The 18,241-nt window shown below is 39.2% G+C and overlaps 2 protein-coding genes across 2 annotated transcripts; both read left to right on the forward strand.

Annotated features, from left to right (window-relative positions):
* The first annotated feature begins 5,994 nt into the window (after positions 1 to 5,994).
* Positions 5,995 to 13,931, forward strand: ALDH6B2 (aldehyde dehydrogenase 6B2). The gene is made up of 19 exons (XM_068478438.2): positions 5,995 to 6,190; positions 6,275 to 6,375; positions 6,742 to 6,813; positions 6,930 to 7,091; positions 7,182 to 7,260; positions 7,356 to 7,510; positions 7,840 to 7,903; positions 9,051 to 9,130; positions 10,098 to 10,163; positions 10,907 to 10,957; positions 11,070 to 11,221; positions 11,743 to 11,833; positions 12,063 to 12,143; positions 12,317 to 12,394; positions 12,693 to 12,728; positions 12,823 to 12,866; positions 12,952 to 13,030; positions 13,277 to 13,367; positions 13,517 to 13,931. Exons 1-19 carry the CDS (start codon positions 6,166 to 6,168, stop codon positions 13,627 to 13,629), a joined length of 1,620 nt encoding a protein of 539 aa, XP_068334539.2. The 5' UTR covers positions 5,995 to 6,165; the 3' UTR covers positions 13,630 to 13,931.
* A 1,247-nt stretch (positions 13,932 to 15,178) lies between these two features.
* Positions 15,179 to 18,190, forward strand: LOC137739670 (uncharacterized). The gene is made up of 6 exons (XM_068479331.2): positions 15,179 to 15,560; positions 16,929 to 17,084; positions 17,242 to 17,374; positions 17,466 to 17,505; positions 17,781 to 17,922; positions 18,006 to 18,190. Exons 1-5 carry the CDS (start codon positions 15,297 to 15,299, stop codon positions 17,866 to 17,868), a joined length of 681 nt encoding a protein of 226 aa, XP_068335432.2. The 5' UTR covers positions 15,179 to 15,296; the 3' UTR covers positions 17,869 to 17,922; positions 18,006 to 18,190.
* The last annotated feature ends 51 nt before the right edge of the window (positions 18,191 to 18,241 follow it).

An 18,241-nucleotide genomic window follows, 5' to 3' on the forward strand; every position in this document is an offset into this window, starting at 1 on the left:
GAACATGAGTCTACAAAGGACTTCATGATGAGGTTTAGGAAGACTAGGATGAGATGCCAGTTCCCAATCAACCATGCTCAACTCATAGCTATTGCTCAAAAGGCTTTAAGGCTACCATTAAGCAAGAAGTTTTATGATGTACAGTTTAATGAGCTTCAGGAGTTAGTGATTGTAGCTACTAAATATCAAAGGTTGTTGACCAAGGAACAGCAAGTGAAGCACTCATCCAAAGTGCCCCCATTTTACAAGAACAAAGCCTCAATACACTAGTTAGAGTTTGAAGGCTTAGAGCTAAGAGATGATGATGGCAATTTGGGAGAAGGAATTAAGTTATGTGCAACAAAGATGACGACTCCTTTCAAACCTTTAATGGTGAAAGGATTGGTTTAGCCTATTAATGACTAGAAGATTGTGATGAATGATGGAAGTTTTATCTTCGTCCCCCTAAAAGATCCTACATAGGAGCAACATGTATTGGCAGTCGAACACCACATCCTGCTACGTGTCACACGGCCCTAGCTAACCCTTGATCCATAATTTAACTAGTGGCCCAATACAGGCGGTTGAGCATATCTTGCTGCGTGTAGCATGACTCCAGCTCCAACGACACCCCGGAGGTAGCCGAGCACACCTTAGCCGCGCTTGCTCCACCTGAAACTACAAAGGTTTGAGAGCAGGCATAATCCTTGTCGCCCCAAATGGTTCAGTGCCCGAGCAGGCGATCACTCTAGGCTTCAAGGCATCCAACAACGAAGCAGAGTTCGAGAACCTACTAGCAAGCCTTCGAATGGCAAAAAACTTGTCGGTGAAAAAGCTTGCAATTCATTATGATTCGCAGCTAATCACTAGCCAGACTACTTGAGGCGTTTCAGACTTACACCCTCACTCAAGTTCCACGGGCAAACAATACTCATGCGAACGCACTAGTTAGCTTAGGCTCCGCTCTCAACCACTAACTTAAACGCTCTATTTTGGTGGAGTATCTAGACAAGCTAAGCATAGAGGCGGAGCCAGCAGCCGAAGTGTCATAGGTTAGTACAACTCCAAACTGGCAAAGTTTTACTATAGATTACCTAGTCAATGGCACATTCCCCAAGGAAAGGTTGGAGTCTAGAAAGCTCTAAATAAAGCCAGCACACTACTACATGTGGAACGACATTCTCGCCCAAAGATCCTACATTGGACCATATCTCTGTTGCCTAGCGCCTTTTGAAGACTTAAAGGTTCTAAGCTTAATCCATGAAGACATTTGTGGAAATCACTCCGGAGGCCAATCCCTAGCATAGAAGGTTCTAAACGTAGGCTACTACTGGCCTACCATGCACCAAGACGCTAAGGAGTTAGTGCAAGACTATGACCGCTGCCAACGCTACAAACTAGTACTAGCACTACCTGCCAGCGAGCTACACCCACAGACGAGTCATTGGCCATTCATGCAGTGGGCAATCGACTTGGTATGGCCAATTTCACCTGCTACTGGGGGCAAATGCATGATGATTGTGGCAACCAATTACTTCACCAAATGGATAGAAGCAGAGCCCATGATGACCACAACTCAGACGGATATAGAGCATTTCATATGGAAGAACATCATTTGCAGATTTGGCATCCTTCAATCCATCGTAATCGACAACGGCCTGCAATTTATGGGCAAAGATTTGGCGAAGTTTTTCCAAAAATATGGCATCAAGCAACACATGTCCATGCCAAGATATCCTCAAGGCAATGAGCAGGTCGAAGCATCCAACAAGATGATTCTCGACTGCCTTAAGAAATCCCTCACCAACAAGAAAGGAAAATGGCCAGACGAACTCCCCGGATGTCTATGGGTATATCACACCACCAAAAGACGAGCAACCGGTGAGACTTCTTTCTCTTTGGCATTTGGCTCAGAAGCAATCATTCATCCCAATGTCATTAAGCCAAGTATCACCGCTCTATTACCAAGCATTGAGTAGAACAGTAAGGAAATAACCACAAGTTTAGCTCTAGCAGAGGAGAAGCGTGAGCAAACCATCACCCGTATCGCAGCTTACCAGCAGCAGCTCCTCTCCAGCTACAACAAAAAGGCCAAAATCCGACAGTTCCAGCCTGAAGATCTAGCCCTAAGAAAAGCCTTCATCACTACCCATAGAGAATGCTTCAAAAATATGGATCCCATCTGGAAAAGTCCGTCCAAGATCAGCAGAATAGGCGGTAAGAGTAATTACACCTTCGCCACCATGAAACGACAAAAAGATCTAAGAGCAATGGAATGCCTACAATATGAGGAAGTACCATGTGTGACCTCCTGCTACATCAAAGCCCGAAGACTTAAGTAGCTCAACGGGCACCACCTCACAAGCCGATGATTATCTAGTTGATTATGCAGTTTCTACCTTACAACTAAGTTCTTGTTCGTTTCACTCATTTTTCAATGAAGAATTCAGAAGTAATCTGTAAGTTGGCTCGGTTGCATGCTTACGATAACTAATCACTCATATACTTTAAAATAATACCGCACCCTTCTTAGGGACTTAATGTAGGAATTGCACCCCCCGAGGGACCAACCATGCTCTCTAGTGCGAGAGGGTAAACCAATTCCTCGACACCTACATGGGTCTGCTCTCCAGTGCGAGAGGATAAACTAATTGCTCTCTAGTGCGAGAAAGTAAATCAATTCCCCGACATCCACATGTGTCTGCTCTTCAAGGTGGGATGATAAACTTACACTCCGAATATCCAGACGTGGATGAGTTGGGTTGCCCTGGTATAACCAGTGCACGATGGCTTGCGTCGGGATTCCTAGAAGTGGCCACAATGGCCTTTTTCAAGGCTTAGCTAGCTGAAGGATTTTGGGTCTATTGGCATAATCTGTGGAGAACGGGGCCCCAGAAATGGAGGGGGCACATTACGCGGTACGCCCTACAAATGGCTACCTTGGAACCCCAAAGCTGCTACCCAGTACACTAAGGTAGCCTACAATATCAAGAAGACTGTCTATTACTTGCCCTTCGAGCAGTAATGTCACGCTAGACTTATACAACCGCACATTCTTGTGAAAGGTTAAACAAATTAGTGTGCATATACGAAGCTTTATCCATTGTCGACATGCTACATAGTCGATAAGCTTCGCCTCTGCCAAGTGCACAACAACTTACACCAAGTCCTAAAGTGTTGTGATACTTGATACGCAACCTACGGAATTGGACAAAGCCAAGGTTAACAGCCTAATGGTTACATAGACTTGTTTGCTTCTGTAAGTAAGGCATCCGGCTGCCAACCCTATGGCTAACAACTTTGCAAAGTTCTACGCCAACACCTACGGCTACATAGGCTACGCAGATCTGTCTGCTTATAGAAAAGTAACACGTCTGCCACTAGTCTATAAAGTCTAAAAGTTAGGGTATGAACAAAAAAAGCGAAGATGGAGAAAAGTGAAGGAAATAAGTTTATTAAATTTTCTACAAAATTGATAAACGACTAGCAAAGACTGAAGGAGTTCAAGCAAAGCAAAAACAACAAGGAACACAAAGAAAATCCTAAAGACTACCTAGAAGACTATTTTTCGGCAACTTGGACACTCTACGACTACTCGATCGCCACACCTTTAGCAGCCACGACATTCTCAGCAGCGGTACTATCCAGCGCTTCACCTTTGGCTGCTCTAGCCTGAGCACCAATCTTTCCGACTACTTCACCAATAAAAGCCTTAAAAGTAAACGCAAGCAAGCCTTTCAAGCAGATCTAGTTTCAAACACGCACAGATCTTAGCAGCCTCCCCAGAAGCAGGCTTAGTGGATTTCTCACAGCTACCCACGTGAGCAGTCTCATATTTCCAGCAGACGAATCAATCTTAGCAACAGAATGAGTGGACCTTAGCGCCATTTTAGCGGCAGAGTCCACTTTATCGCTCTTCATAATAGCAAGCATCTCCAAATGTGAACCAGACTTAGCTCCCAACGGACATCTTGGTGTAAACTTCGATACTAAGGGCATGACAGGACCTCTACGCTAAGCAATTCTATCAACAATCGCACTAACCATTCTCGACATGGCAGGTGCCACATGCTCAAATTTAGCAGTCTTATTTTTCTTCCCATTAGAAGAAGTCATGTCAATCATAGGTCTCTCAGCAGCGAGCAGACGCTCACGAGAAGCGGATGAAGTCTTCAGTTTTGGCATCTCTTGAGCAGGCGGGGAAGATCTCTTCTTTTTACCTTCATTTATAGTAGACTCCACAACAACGATCAGACAAGCCAATGCACCCACCTTGATCCTCTTTACCTTCTCTCTAGGGAGAAGCCCACATTTCTCCCGGTGAAGAGAACTAAGCAGCCAACGCCATTCACGGTACTCAGCATGGGAGCTCTACCCATATTGGTTTTTCCCTCATTTTTTTTCTCTCGAACTAGCAGGCATGATGCCTGCATGCCCAACATTCTAGCAGCCCATGAGGCCCGCGACCTCCTCATTTATCTCAATCGCCGGCCTGGCCCACGTCAGGTCCAGGGGCCCAAAAGACATGAGCCATACGACTCACCTAACACTGCGCCCCATCGCCTCAATCCGCAGCCCCAGCAACATAAGTTGTCATTGGCTCTAGCCAAGCTGTGTAGCCTGAGCAATGGTTCATGCCACAACACTTTTTCGGTCCAGGCCAATCTCCTGGCCCTTACCAACCGACATGCCACACCACCTTGAGAGCTACCCCGCGACAACACTATCCAAGAAGAAGACGAGAAAAATTACATTTTTCTTACCATAGTGCGGCGCGGAGAAGACAAAGCAAGTAACGAAAAACAATCCTTTGCATGGGCAAGATGTAGAAGTTTGCTAGAGGAGGGGGAACAAATATCCTCTAAGCTTTGTTCTAATTTGCATTGTTGTATGTAGTGAGCCCTAGCTTAATGTGGGATCTATTTATTATAGTTTTAGCGGTGAAGAGGATCTCAAAGTATCTGAGCGATGTAAGTAATTTCCAACTCTAGATTTGCTGTTCAGGAAATTAAAATCGATATTTACAACAATTTTATAGTTTGGAACTAAAAATCCTTAATTTCCATGTTTATTGTAGAATCTAAAATGGAAAAGATTTCAAATTAATTTCAGAGTAATATATTTTTTTTTTATCTTAAATTCTATGTAAATACTAAAGAGGATCTTGTTTGTAGAGGATGTTGGGAAGTTCAATTCACAATGAATTAAATTATTTTAGTTGAATGAAAATAGTGTTTGATAGGTTGTGACCATTCATGAATAAAGTTACGATTTTTCAGTTAACAAGGATTAATTGAGTTGGCAATCTCGAGTATTTATTTTCTTTTATAAACAAAATAAAATTCTTGTTAGTGTGTCTATTTCTATTTTTCTTTACGGCTCAAAGTTAACTTAATTTCATGGTGCAGTGCACATTTTCTTGATTGAAAATTCCAATTGATGAAGTGGATGTGTGTATAAAAGTGAGATTTTGGATTTGATCAGGGCCAGTCCAAAGTTTTTTGTGCTCGGAGAGAAAGCTTAAAATGTGTGTGTGTGTGTGTGTGTTTTTTTTTCCAATTCACGAACATATATTCAAAAGAAATATTTAAAGAGGGATAGTACCTAGTGAAAGTTGGGGGGCATAGTACCTAAACCTGGATGATCAAAAGCAAATCATATACAGTCACTCCAAGCAAAACTCCTCCTTGAAATTTCAACCTTTAAGAAATCGTCTTCTTGCAATTTTTGAAGCAAATCATCAATTATATGATCATAATTCAAGTCTTCAACCTCATTATTTTCAATGCATAAGATTGTTAATCCATTTAGCCTATCTTGAGTCATAGTGGTCCGCAAGTAAGATTTTAGTAATTTCAATTTTGAAAAACTTTTTTTTTGCAGATGTCGTGGTCACATGTATAGTTAATAATACACAATAAGCAATAACACATTTGGACACATTCATAGGTATGTGTAAATATGCGTCTTATAGTCAAATTTGCTAAATATGTCCAAAAGACAAATGGATCCAACGGGTGGGTGCAGTGGGTCAGTGGGTTCCACTCGAAAATGGACTTTCGGATAAGCATATGAAGAGATCGATACGCATCTTTAGTCTCATTATACTCCCGAGTGGGGCGGGCACTGGCACTTCTCAAGTCAGCTACATTTCCCTCACAATTCATCCAAACACACAAGCAAAACATGTTGCAGCTTTCAATTCCCAAAGGTACGCAAACGAATTCAATCCAATAAGATTTTGATTTTGATCCATCGATCCGAAACATTTTCTGAATTTAATTGTTGTTTGCAGTGAGAAATTTGGAGGGTCTTCGGAGGGCTTCCATCTTTGCTTTCCGAAGCTCTCACTTCTCCACAGCCGCCGATCCGTTTTCCAAGCAGCCTAATCCTCCGGTAATCAATCTTACCTACCCTGCCTTGTCTCCTGTTTGTTTCCTCGGAAAATTTAGCGCTTTCTTTCTCGGTAAAAAATGATGTTCCACGTCTATGTATTTATTTGTGGTTACTCAGTCCACTTGGTTCCTATAATCTGTTTAGTTTCTCAGAAAATGTTTTAACAAAAACAAATATGAAGCGGGGAAGGGCGGGGCGTGAGAGTGGTGCTGATTGTTCAGATGAATACCTACTCCATGTTAACCTTGCTGATTCAAATATTCACCCATTTTATTGGAGTAGATTTCAGATTTTACAATTCATCCGAGACGATATATTCCTTTTGTCTGACATTTAATCTCATTTTAATCCGTTTTGTTGTATCAGAGCGTTCCCAATCTAATTGGTGGTGCTTTTGCGAAATCACAATCATCTGCGTCCATCGACGTTATAAACCCTGTAAGTGCATAACATGTATCCAGCAATTTCTTGGTTTTTTTTTTTTTTTTTTTTTTTTTCACTTGGTCCTTTATAGAACTCATTGTGTTTGTCTTGTATTCAAAATTATTTCGTAGGCAACTCAAGAAATTGTTTCACAAGTTCCTTTAACCACAACTGAAGAGTTTAAAGCTGCAGTGTCTGCGGCAAAGAAGGCTTTCCAATCATGGCGTAATACACCTGTTACGGCCCGTCAACGTGTCATGTTCAAGCTCCAAGAGCTTATACGGAGAGACATTGTAAGTGTGCTGGGTTTGGAGTCCTCCTCCTCTTTACTTAGTAAAAGTACAGTTGATTGAGCTATGAAATTTTCTTTATTCATGTTTCAGGATAAGCTTGCTTTCAATATTACTACCGAACAGGGGAAGACATTGAAGGATGCACATGGAGATGTGTTCCGTGGGCTAGGTTAGTGTCTGTATTTTGTCGTCGAACTGTTTCTGCGATTATTGGATTTCAGTGGGTGACAATGAAGCTCTGAGAATTTATTTTTTCTTATTCAGAGGTGGTGGAGCATGCTTGTGGTACAGCAACTCTCCAAATGGGGGAGTATGTTTCTAATGTGTCAAATGGAATTGACACATACAGTGTTAGAGAGCCACTTGGTGTCTGTGCCGGTATTTGTCCCTTCAACTTTCCCGCAATGATTCCCTTATGGGTGAGTGAGCCTTCTATGCTTTCCCTGTTATATGATTGAAATGCCCACTACTTTTTTCTATTCTTTTTCATATGAATGATTTACCTTCAGGGTTGATGTATCAAAGATGTTATTCCTTTTCCCTTCTATGTTTTAGGTTTCTTGTTCAAAACTTTATTGGGCATTGTATGCATTCAGTCATCTAAGTACTTAGGCTTGCCATTACTGCCAAAACGCATCTGATATGCATCCTTTTATCTTGTTCTTGAGAGTGTCTTCTCACAAGTAAACAAACACTAGGTCATTTTAGCAAATCTTTTTTATGCTCTAGTCCTTTTATGCTACTGCAGATGTTCCCAGTTGCAGTTACCTGTGGGAATACCTTTATCTTAAAGCCATCAGAAAAAGATCCAGGTGATTATCATTTACTTTGACCTCGTATATCTACTCGTGGAACATTAGCCCCGTCAAGCTTTTGTTTTATAAAATTATATGAGTAAGAACATTACAAAAAGTTAATTTGCGGCCTAATGTTTGTGTAATTTTTTATCAACAATCTTTCCTTCCTTTCCCTTCGTCTATTCTCGTCTCGAGAGGTCTTGACGATACCCTTCTGGAGAACTACCTAGGCCCAGTCACAGGATCAGCCCTTTAACCTACATCAAAAGAAGGACATTATATTATGTGAAGAATTCCCGTTTGGCATGAATGATTCCCAGCAGGGGCAATTATCCGAATGAGGAGTATTTTTGTAGTAACATGTTTGCTTATATATCATAATAAGTTTTGCCACGAAAGGTATTCTTTTGATTTCAAGTTGTTGAATTTATTCATGAAACAAGAATTTTGATTGCTAGGAAACTTGGAAGAATGATATTCCTAAGGACCTGTTTGATAACCCTTTTTTAGTTTAGTTTTCATTATTTTGTTCGTAGAGGGTAGAGGGAGAAATGAGGGACAGGATGGTGGGAGAGATGTATAAGGAAACACGTACAAAATGAAAACTAAACCAAAAACCAGAAACTGTTTAAAGTGGTTTCACTTAAAAGAATTTTTTTTCATTCATTCTTCTTTGTTTCTTGCTCTCTCTCCCACCACCCTTCTTCATCCTTCCTTTTCCCCATAGGGAATTGTTATTAGCACTCCAAAAATCTCATTTGGCACTCCAAACTTTCTATAATTAGAAAGAAAAATACACTTGTGAGAAGTGTAGAATGAGATTTTTGGAGTGCTAATAACAGTTCCCTTCCCCATATACTTTAACCCTATATCAAGCACAAAAAGTGAACTAAAACTAAAAACAACACAAGCCTAAATGATTAATTTTTGCGATGCTTTTTGATTAACATATTAGTTACTATTACTTTCTAGAATCTATCAAATGGAAGGATTTAATGAAATCACTGGTCATATCCTTAGATACCATCTTGATTGTCTAACATGCTATTATTTTCCGTAATGACCTATGTACATTGGCTGGGTCTGTACATGCTGGCAAGGATACAATTTAATCTTCATGCTTAAACTTTGAAAGTGAATTGTTATATTTTAATATGTGCAGGGGCTTCTGTAATTCTGGCAGAGTTAGCAATGGAGGCTGGTTTGCCTGATGGTGTCTTAAATATTGTTCATGGAACCAATGTATGACTTAGACTACTTTTACAAGCACTACTGTTATTGTCTTAAGTTCTGCCTAACTAGATGGCCAAATACTTGCTAGGATTCACGTAGGATCTTTAATTGATATTCACTCAGAAGATGTGGAAAATCTTTGATCAATGCATTTTAGATATATTTGCCATCTCATGGGTCATTGGTAAGAAGCAAAATAAAGAGATCCATAAAAAGAAAACATCTGTTTTCATTGCTTGGCTCTGTAGATTTATTTATTTAATTATTGTGTAAATCATTTGAAGGCCCCAGACATTAAATGTGAAGCATTTTACGTGCGAATTCCTTCGTTATGAAAAAAAGCTTCCCCGTGGTTTGTATTGATAATTGATTGCTGCTGACCTTAGAAATATAAATGTAGTTCAGTAATGAGCTTCAGGTTAGGGATCCCCCAGATAAACTTATTTTTTGGGATACATTTGTAGGGCCTACTCACATTGGTTTCAACAATCCTAACAGTCTAGTTTTTAGGCCTCCTTCAAAGATCATCCTTGCAATTAACCACTCAAGTAAATGGTTGTCAAAGTAGTTTTTAGGTCTTTCTTCGGTACAATTGGATGTCTTGATGATTTCCAATAGGTTTATTCTTTTGCAAGGATAATCTTTAAACCATGAATTTATGAATAGGCGGTTAGGATCATTGAATTTTATTTGGAACGTGTCCCACAGGGTGCCCCTCTAGTAAAGGTTGTTTGAGGGATCCCTCAATAGAAGGGGGCTTTGTAGTTTGGTTGCATTTAAGTGTGAGAAAGAGAAGCTAAGAGTTTTGCACCTATAAATCTCAACAATGCTATATGCCATGTGTTGTACAGTTGTATTTATGACTGCTTGAAATACAATTTTTTTTAATTGGACGAAGTGATATTAGAAGTTTGCTACCTTTATGACTGCTTGAAATACGATTTGATTTTCCTAAATGTATGTTACTTTGTGGCAGGATATTGTTAATGCAATTTGTGATGATGATGATATCAGAGCTGTATCATTTGTGGGTTCTAATACTGTAAGTTTACTCATAATGATCACAACCACCTTCCAATTTCTTTTACTTTTATAGTTTTCAGATTGTAGCTTGCAGTCTCGACAACCCTAATAGCCTTGTAGTTTTAACATTATGGATTGCTTTGCGGTTTGAGTTTATATTTAATCTTATAAACAAAAGAAAATGCCTGAGCATTAATTTTTTGTCAGATTATGTGGTTAATTATTGTTGTTTTCATGTATGTGCTCGCCTGCATATCACGTCGCTGAGAATAAATATAATATTATAGTTTGTTCGTAGAAGTGAATTTTTTAATCAGATGGTTAGAGTTTTGAAGTATGAAGTTTTTTATTTTGAGTTTCTTTATGCATCTGGATGTTTTGTGGTTAGACAAGTTTGAACTGTTTCTTGTAGGGATAAGTTTGTTGGTTTCTGTTCAGACACCTTTAGTTGGTTCCAAAATTTTGCCACTTAAAATTTTCCGGGTTTAATATTATGCTTTTACATTGGTTGTGAACTGTTGTTCAATTTATGAGTTTGCATGTCTGTTTAGCAGTATAGTTGCCGATGTAGCCATTTAAGAGGACCGATATAGCCATTTAAGAGGACCGATGTAGTTCTGGAACAAAAGAACATGCTTTTACCAAATTCTCCCTTTGAATAACAAAATATTAGATTTCTACCTTTTGCAATTTTTTTGTTCATGTCGTATCAGTTGACCCTAGCTGTATCCTTACACAATGTTCCTATGTTTACATCAAAAGGCTGGCATGCACATATATTCAAGAGCTGCAGCTAAAGGGAAACGTGTTCAAGTAAGTCCGCTTCATATATAACAGTTGTGCTTTTGAGCCAAATGGTAGCTTTCATGCCCTTGAAACAGTTGAGGGTGAAATTTATTGTTTCCTGATTTGACTATTTCTCCAGACCAATATGGGGGCAAAGAACCATGCCATTATCATGCCTGATGCTAGTGCTGAAGCTACTTTGAATGCTTTAGTTGCTGCGGGCTTTGGTGCTGCAGGACAAAGATGCATGGCACTCAGCACAGTTGTCTTTGTTGGAGATTCAAAGTCATGGTATTATTATTACTATTATTTTTAAATTTCATAAGGTTTAGCCTTCTAGTTCACGTTAGTGTATCCTTTTTTGATTGAAGGCTGAAAGCTTGAAACTTACCTTCAGTGTTACCAAAGGAAGGTTGACCTTCAGTGGCCTGACCTTTTGAATCCATCTCCACTTACTGCTATCACAATGTTCTAGCGAATCCATCTCCACTTACCGCTAAGACAATGTTCTATTTGCTAGAAGGCTTCTCCAATATGTTCCCTGGGGCTTGAGAAGGATGAAAAACAATGCACACCCTTAATTCTGCTTTCTAGAAGACTCCTCAGGAAAGAAGGAAAAAAAAAAAAAAAAAAAACCAAGAAACGATTTTAGTAAAAATTGATTTCTTGTCTGTGTCCATTTTGTTAGTGTACACATCACCTAAAACCTTGTCACATTTCTCTCTTGGTATCCCAGATGTCTTGTTATTTCCATGTAACCTAGGTTTTAATTTGATTACTGTCATTAAATTTTAGCTATTTAACTTTTTCAGGGAGAACAAACTTGTGGAGGCTGCCAAAGGTCTGAAAGTAAATGCTGGAACAGAACCTGATGCTGACCTTGGTCCAGTAATTAGCAGACAGGTAAGCAAATTAAAGGGTTTTTTTTTTTTTTTTTTTTTTTTTCCTGCCACCAATCAGATTACCAAATAGTAATGTTATTGAAGCCTAATTTTTATATATTATCCATCATATACTTGAATGAGTAGTAACCAAGTAGCATATTTGTTGTTAAAGTGGCAACTCCTTGATAGATAACATCCTCTTTGCTCTTGACTGACTGATAACAATTGTTTACCGGGTTCATTCACAGGCAAAGGAACGGATATGTAAATTAATCCAATCTGGTGTTGAAAGTGGTGCCAAGCTATTGCTTGATGGCAGAAGTATAGCGGTATTTTTTTATGCTTTCTGACTTAATGCTTACTTGCTGCATTAGATGCCTCTGACATTTTATTGCAAGTGTCGGCATGTGTTCTGTTAGATAACAAGTATGCTTAAATGACTTGATTTTTTTCAAAGATAATCACTGGTCAGTTATCTACTCATTTATGGGTGACAAAACAGGTCCCGGGATATGAGCATGGCAATTTCATTGGTCCTACAATCATATCAAATGTTACAGCTGACATGGAGTGCTACAAGGTATTGTCTGTAGCTATGACATCCGCATAATTTGGAGAACTTAATGGTTTCAGATATGGTCCCTGTCACTTTTTTGGGGTGCTTTTTATTGGCACTCCAAAAAACTCATTGTGCACTCTTGATAAGTGTATTTTTCTTTCTAAACATAGAAACTTTGGAATGCACAATGATGTTTTGGAGTGCCAATAACAGCGCCTTTTATTTTTTTACTCAAATTCGATGGAGTTTCTAAAGGAAAAAAGTTACTTAATTTTATGCTGGGATGGACTTGATTGTTTTTCGACCTTGTTTTGTGCAGGAAGAGATTTTTGGTCCTGTTCTTCTTTGCATGGAGGTATGTTTATTGATTCCATTCGTGTTTCTCTGCGATTCATCTTTCTCATTGCCTGGTATGGGTGTTAACAAATTTGATTTCTTCTTAATGTCAGGCGGACAGCTTAGACGAGGCAATAAGCATTGTTAACAGAAACAAGTACTCATTGATTTTCTTGTTGCCTTAATTAGCTTTAGTGGAGAAGAAAAATATATTGTTCATGTGAGTGAATTATTTTGAGCAGATATGGCAATGGAGCTTCTATATTTACTACGTCTGGGGTAGCCGCAAGGAAATTTCAGACTGAGATTGAGGCTGGACAGGTAAGTCAAGTTCCTAAGCATCTGTTGCAGCTGAGTTAGCAAGAAAAGTAATATGAACTATGGAGATTAGTTGACGGTAGTATATAACAGCAGATTTGTTAGTTTGGCTCTGGTTGGCAATGTTTTACCATTTTAACTTCGAGCTATATTCAGTTAAACTGTGATGGCTACATTGATACGTTTAATATCAATTTCTAACTTGTTTTACTCGCTTTGTATCAATTTCTAACTTTGCGCATGAAATAGGTTGGAATCAATGTTCCTATTCCAGTTCCCTTGCCCTTTTTCTCTTTTACTGGCAACAAGGCATCTTTTGCAGGAGATTTGAATTTCTACGGTAAAATATTTATCACCTCTTACGCAAACTTGTTATGATAATAGCAATATTTTCTCTCTTTTCAATAGTTAATTGTTCAAAAGCTGGTTGTATACAATAAATTACCTGGATTTGGTCAATTGTAAGAGTTTGTTTGCTCTGAATTACAGGCAAAGCTGGTGTTAACTTTTTCACACAGATCAAAACAGTTACTCAGCAATGGAAGAATCTACCAGGCAGCAGTGCGGTTAATCTCGCAATGCCAACTTCTCAAAAGGCCTAGTTTCCTTCATTACAAATGCCCCTTTCTGGAACTCGTCTCAACATTACAATAAAATCAATGTCAAGTTCTTCAATATATTTGCTTTCTTCCACATTTGTTTCTCTTTTCACACCCCACCCCCTTTTTTTTTTTCTTTTTCCTTTCAAAGATTGTAGTATCACAAGATTTGCACCATATTCTGGTGCTTCGTACCGTTTGAGGTGAGATCCCTTGATAATCTCACTATGGCAGTGCACGTTACAAAGATTGCAAGATAAAGTTTACTTCTTCGTCATTGGAAATTTGGAACTTCATCTTGGTTCTTTTGTTCGGTTTTCTCCTTTTCCTTAAAACTTGCGACATGGCCCTTTTCATTCCATTGTTGGATGCACTTGATGCACAAAATCAATGAGACTTTGGAACAACGTGAAATGTCAATTTTATGATCTTTGTTTGGTTGTTTCGGTCATTTAGTGATGATAATATATAAAAAGATAGAGGTAGGTAAGCAAACACAAGATGCGCATTGTTCACCGTCCACAGGGTTGAGGAGTTCTCATTAATAGTGAAGAGGTTACACAATACATAGGTTAAGGGTTTAGTGTTACGTTCACGGGGTTGAGGAGTTCTCATTAATAGTGAAGGGGTTACACCATATATAGATTAAAACATAATCATCATTAGTGGGTTTTAATGCCAAGTTTAAATACAGTAATGAGATTAGGGATTAATTGTAGGAAAATGATCTTCTTTTATATTTGTGGAGAGTTTTCGGCTTTCGTCCGCGATCGATGTGACTCCAAGAGTTTTATTCTGACATTGACATGTGTCGTTCTATGATTGGCCCTTTGGTTGGAAGAAAACACTTGTGCTTCGTGAACCTCTCAATGAGCCCTTGAAGGTATAAAGTTGACCGCTGCTTAATAGTTTCGGGATTGGTCAAGTATGGTACAAACACACCCTTTTTCGATTTATCAGAATTCTTTGAAGTGTCACTCGTTCTACTATTTCCGGGCTCCTCATTAGGCCGATGAGATTGCTTTGCAGTTGAAGCCGGTGTAATTTGTGGCGTAAACGCCTTGTCTCCTGCTTTCAGTACCACAATCTGCCAAGTGTTTTCTGGACTATTTGTCTGCCACGTGAAGGGTCCTTGATCCGCTTGATGAACCAGGTGCTAAAAGTTTGGGGATCCGTGGTGAGGCATGGACAGAGCATCGCCAACTACAAGTCTAGAAGACGATCATTCCACTAAAATGTGACATAACGTATTATAGCATTATCATTGGAAATAATTAATCCCCGAAATAATAATCCGTTTATTATTAGGCAATGTCCACTCTTCAATGTTAAACATATTCTTTACCAATATCGATTTTAAATAACTAAATAATCGTCTGATTTTGATTAAGTACTAACAAGAATCTTCTAAAAAGATTTTCATTGTAGAAGTGAGGTGATTCCCACACCATTTTTTAACTATTTTTAAACGTTAAATTAAATAAATAAATAAAAGTGAATTGCAAAATAAAATCAGGATAAACTTAAAACTACCAAGAGAGTCAATACCACTAATCTAATTCGGGTTAACTGGAGCTCTACCCGGGCCAACCAGACCCGTGTCCGCTGTCGGTAACAATAACGCGGCACGCACACCGTTACTCACATTGCGTTTGCTTTGCTTTGAGAATATGAATGCTCTTGGCGGTGGCGGCTATGGCGGCCTCTGGTGTTGGAACTCCTCATTCCCCAGAAAACCCAAGCAGCCAAGCAAACGCCCATTCGATTCCAAATCCCAGTCCTCCTCCAATTCCAATTCTGTGGACGCAACCGGAAGAGCCCGTCACTGGTTCCCCTTAAAGCAAGCTGCCACGGCTGGCTCACTGGCTCTGACGGGAGATACAATTTCTCAGCTCACACAGCGCTGGAGAAAAGCAGAGGCGGAAAACCAACAGGTTTGTCTAATTTAACGTCTCTTTCTTGGCTTTATTTAGCTGCTTGGTTCCTCAGAAAATGTAGGATAAAGATAAATCCTGGAATTTTATAATGTGTTTGGTTGCTGAGAAAGTGTGGGGTAAGGAAAATGTTTGGTTGCTCAGAATATTTTGAGGGTTTATAAAGTTTGAGGCTTGGAAATATTTATAGTTGGGGTTTGGAGTGAAAAAGGACCAACTTTTCGGTCTCTGGCTGTGTAAATTACTCGATCCATTTCCGTATCGCTCATGATACATACCCTGGCACCCCTTTGAAATGCATATCCCATTTTTGCACAGCAGGGTTATGAAAATCCACGAGAAGCGACTGGCCGTATTGTACGCCAATTGCATTTTAGCTTATAAACCCGTGGATATCGAGGTTTGTAACTGAGAGTTGGTTATGTATTTCTGAGTGCAGCAGCTACTTATTAATTTGCTGGAATGTTGTTTCTTATAACTGTACCAAAGTTGGCGCGAATGCTAAACCGGTGCTCCTTGGTTGTATGTGTTGTGTTAAATGAAGGAAACTCTTGGATCTCGTTGTTTTAAACTGACTAGAAAGAACAAGTGCCTCATATGGTTGGATGGCCCTGTTAGACTACAATTTCCCAGCTTATAGGTTGTTACCTGCTAAGCTATTGCTTAGCCGAAGATTGTGGATTCAAGTTTGTAGCAGGTGAAATGATGGATCAACACTTTGGGCTGTAGATCTTGAATTTCTTTTAGATTTTTGGCTCCGCTAGCGAACACAATTCTAGGTTCGAAATATATTACCTTAATCTTTTTTGCGGTGACAAATCTTGTATGGGTTCTTAAGAAAAGGAAGCTGTCCATTTTTCGGGAGAACTCTTGCATGGAAATGGAAAAGAATCAAGTCTCTTTTGGAAATGGTAAGATCTTTGGTGCCAGGAGGAGTTGACCTGTATCATCTTGACTGGGTTCTGTCTTCGAAGGATACCCCTCATCGATGAATAAGTGGAAAAGTTATCTTTTCAGTTTACGGCAACGTCATTCTTATGTGTGGTCTCAACCAGGAAGGATTTATGTAAACCAATTATCCAAGCATTCACTTAATTTTTTTTGGGTTATTTTTCAAGTATGTGACCACACATCTCTGTGGTGCGGAGTCAAATGCTAGAAAATTCATTTATAATGGATAATGCTATGAAGATCATGGTGTGCCTCCTAGTTGATTTGTGTGGTCCATCCGCCAAGCTTGATGACTCTTTGTAGCTCCGTTAACTGGTCTCGTCTTGTCTAATCTTTATAGTTTATGTCTTGTATGGATGCTTTGGTACATTAGTATTTGTGTTCCTTTGAGTTTAGTGACCAAATTCTCTTTGTTAGGATGTAAAACGTGCTCTCCTCTCAGACCATGATTGGCTTCGTGCACTGCGGATGACTTCCTATGGGTTTCTTTTGTACGGCCCTGGTTCTTATGCCTGGTACCAGTATCTTGATCATTCTTTGCCTGCAAAAACTGTCGAGAACCTACTGCTGAAGGTTCGAGCTCTTTTACATCAATCTTGAGGTGTTATGACTGTAAGGAACTCTGAAAAACCCCAAAATAAATTTTGAGGAAACAAAAATAAAGTAAGTCTAGTTTGGAAGGTATCTCACCTAATTTGGACGGTATCTCATAGCTTTTTTCTACTTACAGGTTTTGTTAAATCAAATTGTGGTTGGTCCATGTGTGATTGCTGTTGTTTTTGCATGGAACAATTTATGGCTAGGGAAAGTGTCACAGCTTCCAGGGAAGTACCAAAGAGATGCTCTTCCCACTTTACTTTATGGTAAACTTCTTTTGATTGTTATTTGCATTCACTTTGCAGCTCAGATTTCATAAACTCATATTTTCAGTTTTCGTTATATTAATTTGTGCAGGGTTTAGGTTCTGGATACCTGTAACTTTATTGAATTTCTGGTACACCATTTTCTCTTCTGCGATTTATTTCCTCTTTTTTCTGTCTCCCTTGGTACGGGAAATTTGGCTGTGCCTCCATTAGTGCCATCATAGACAGTGTTGGAAATCGTTTATAAACTACTTATTTTCTACAAAGATAATGAAAGATTTTTTGCAGTGGGTGATGGAAAAATTCTTTTCGTATAACATCGTACTCTGGCATATAATTCACTTTTAAATACCAAATTAAGTGGTAGCTTTGTGTAAAAATTTGACCGGAATAGCTTTCTATACAGGGTGGTTCCTCTTCAAGCTCGTGTAGCTTTCATGTCTGTGGGTTCAATTTTTTGGAACTTCTGCTTGTCTTCAACTATGAGCAAGTAACATCTATGCATTTTATCAACAGTTGTTGTCAGCAAGCAGAACTTTGGTCACGAGGTATCTTCTACATCTCCGATTGCTTACCTTGCTTTGAGCTTCATAGTTCTTCCTGTTTTATGCTATTTCTTTACTCGCTGCAGGTTGGTTTGGGAGTCTGACATCCGGTAGACCACAGGTTTAGAAGAAAATGACGACCTGAAGCAACTTTTTAGTTAAAAAATGAAATTCAAGCCCTTCGAATTCGAGGATTGTTATAACAATGTGGACCTTAAGTTCTTTTTCTACTAGCCATAAAAGAAGAAAGGAAAGCCGATATGTTTCTTAACATACCTGATCATTACCTTCATCTTACACGTAATTTTTCATATGCATGACT

Source organism: Pyrus communis, chromosome 9 (genome assembly GCF_041283825.1).
Source record: "Pyrus communis isolate YQ-2024b chromosome 9, ASM4128382v1, whole genome shotgun sequence".
NCBI lineage: Eukaryota > Viridiplantae > Streptophyta > Magnoliopsida > Rosales > Rosaceae > Pyrus > Pyrus communis.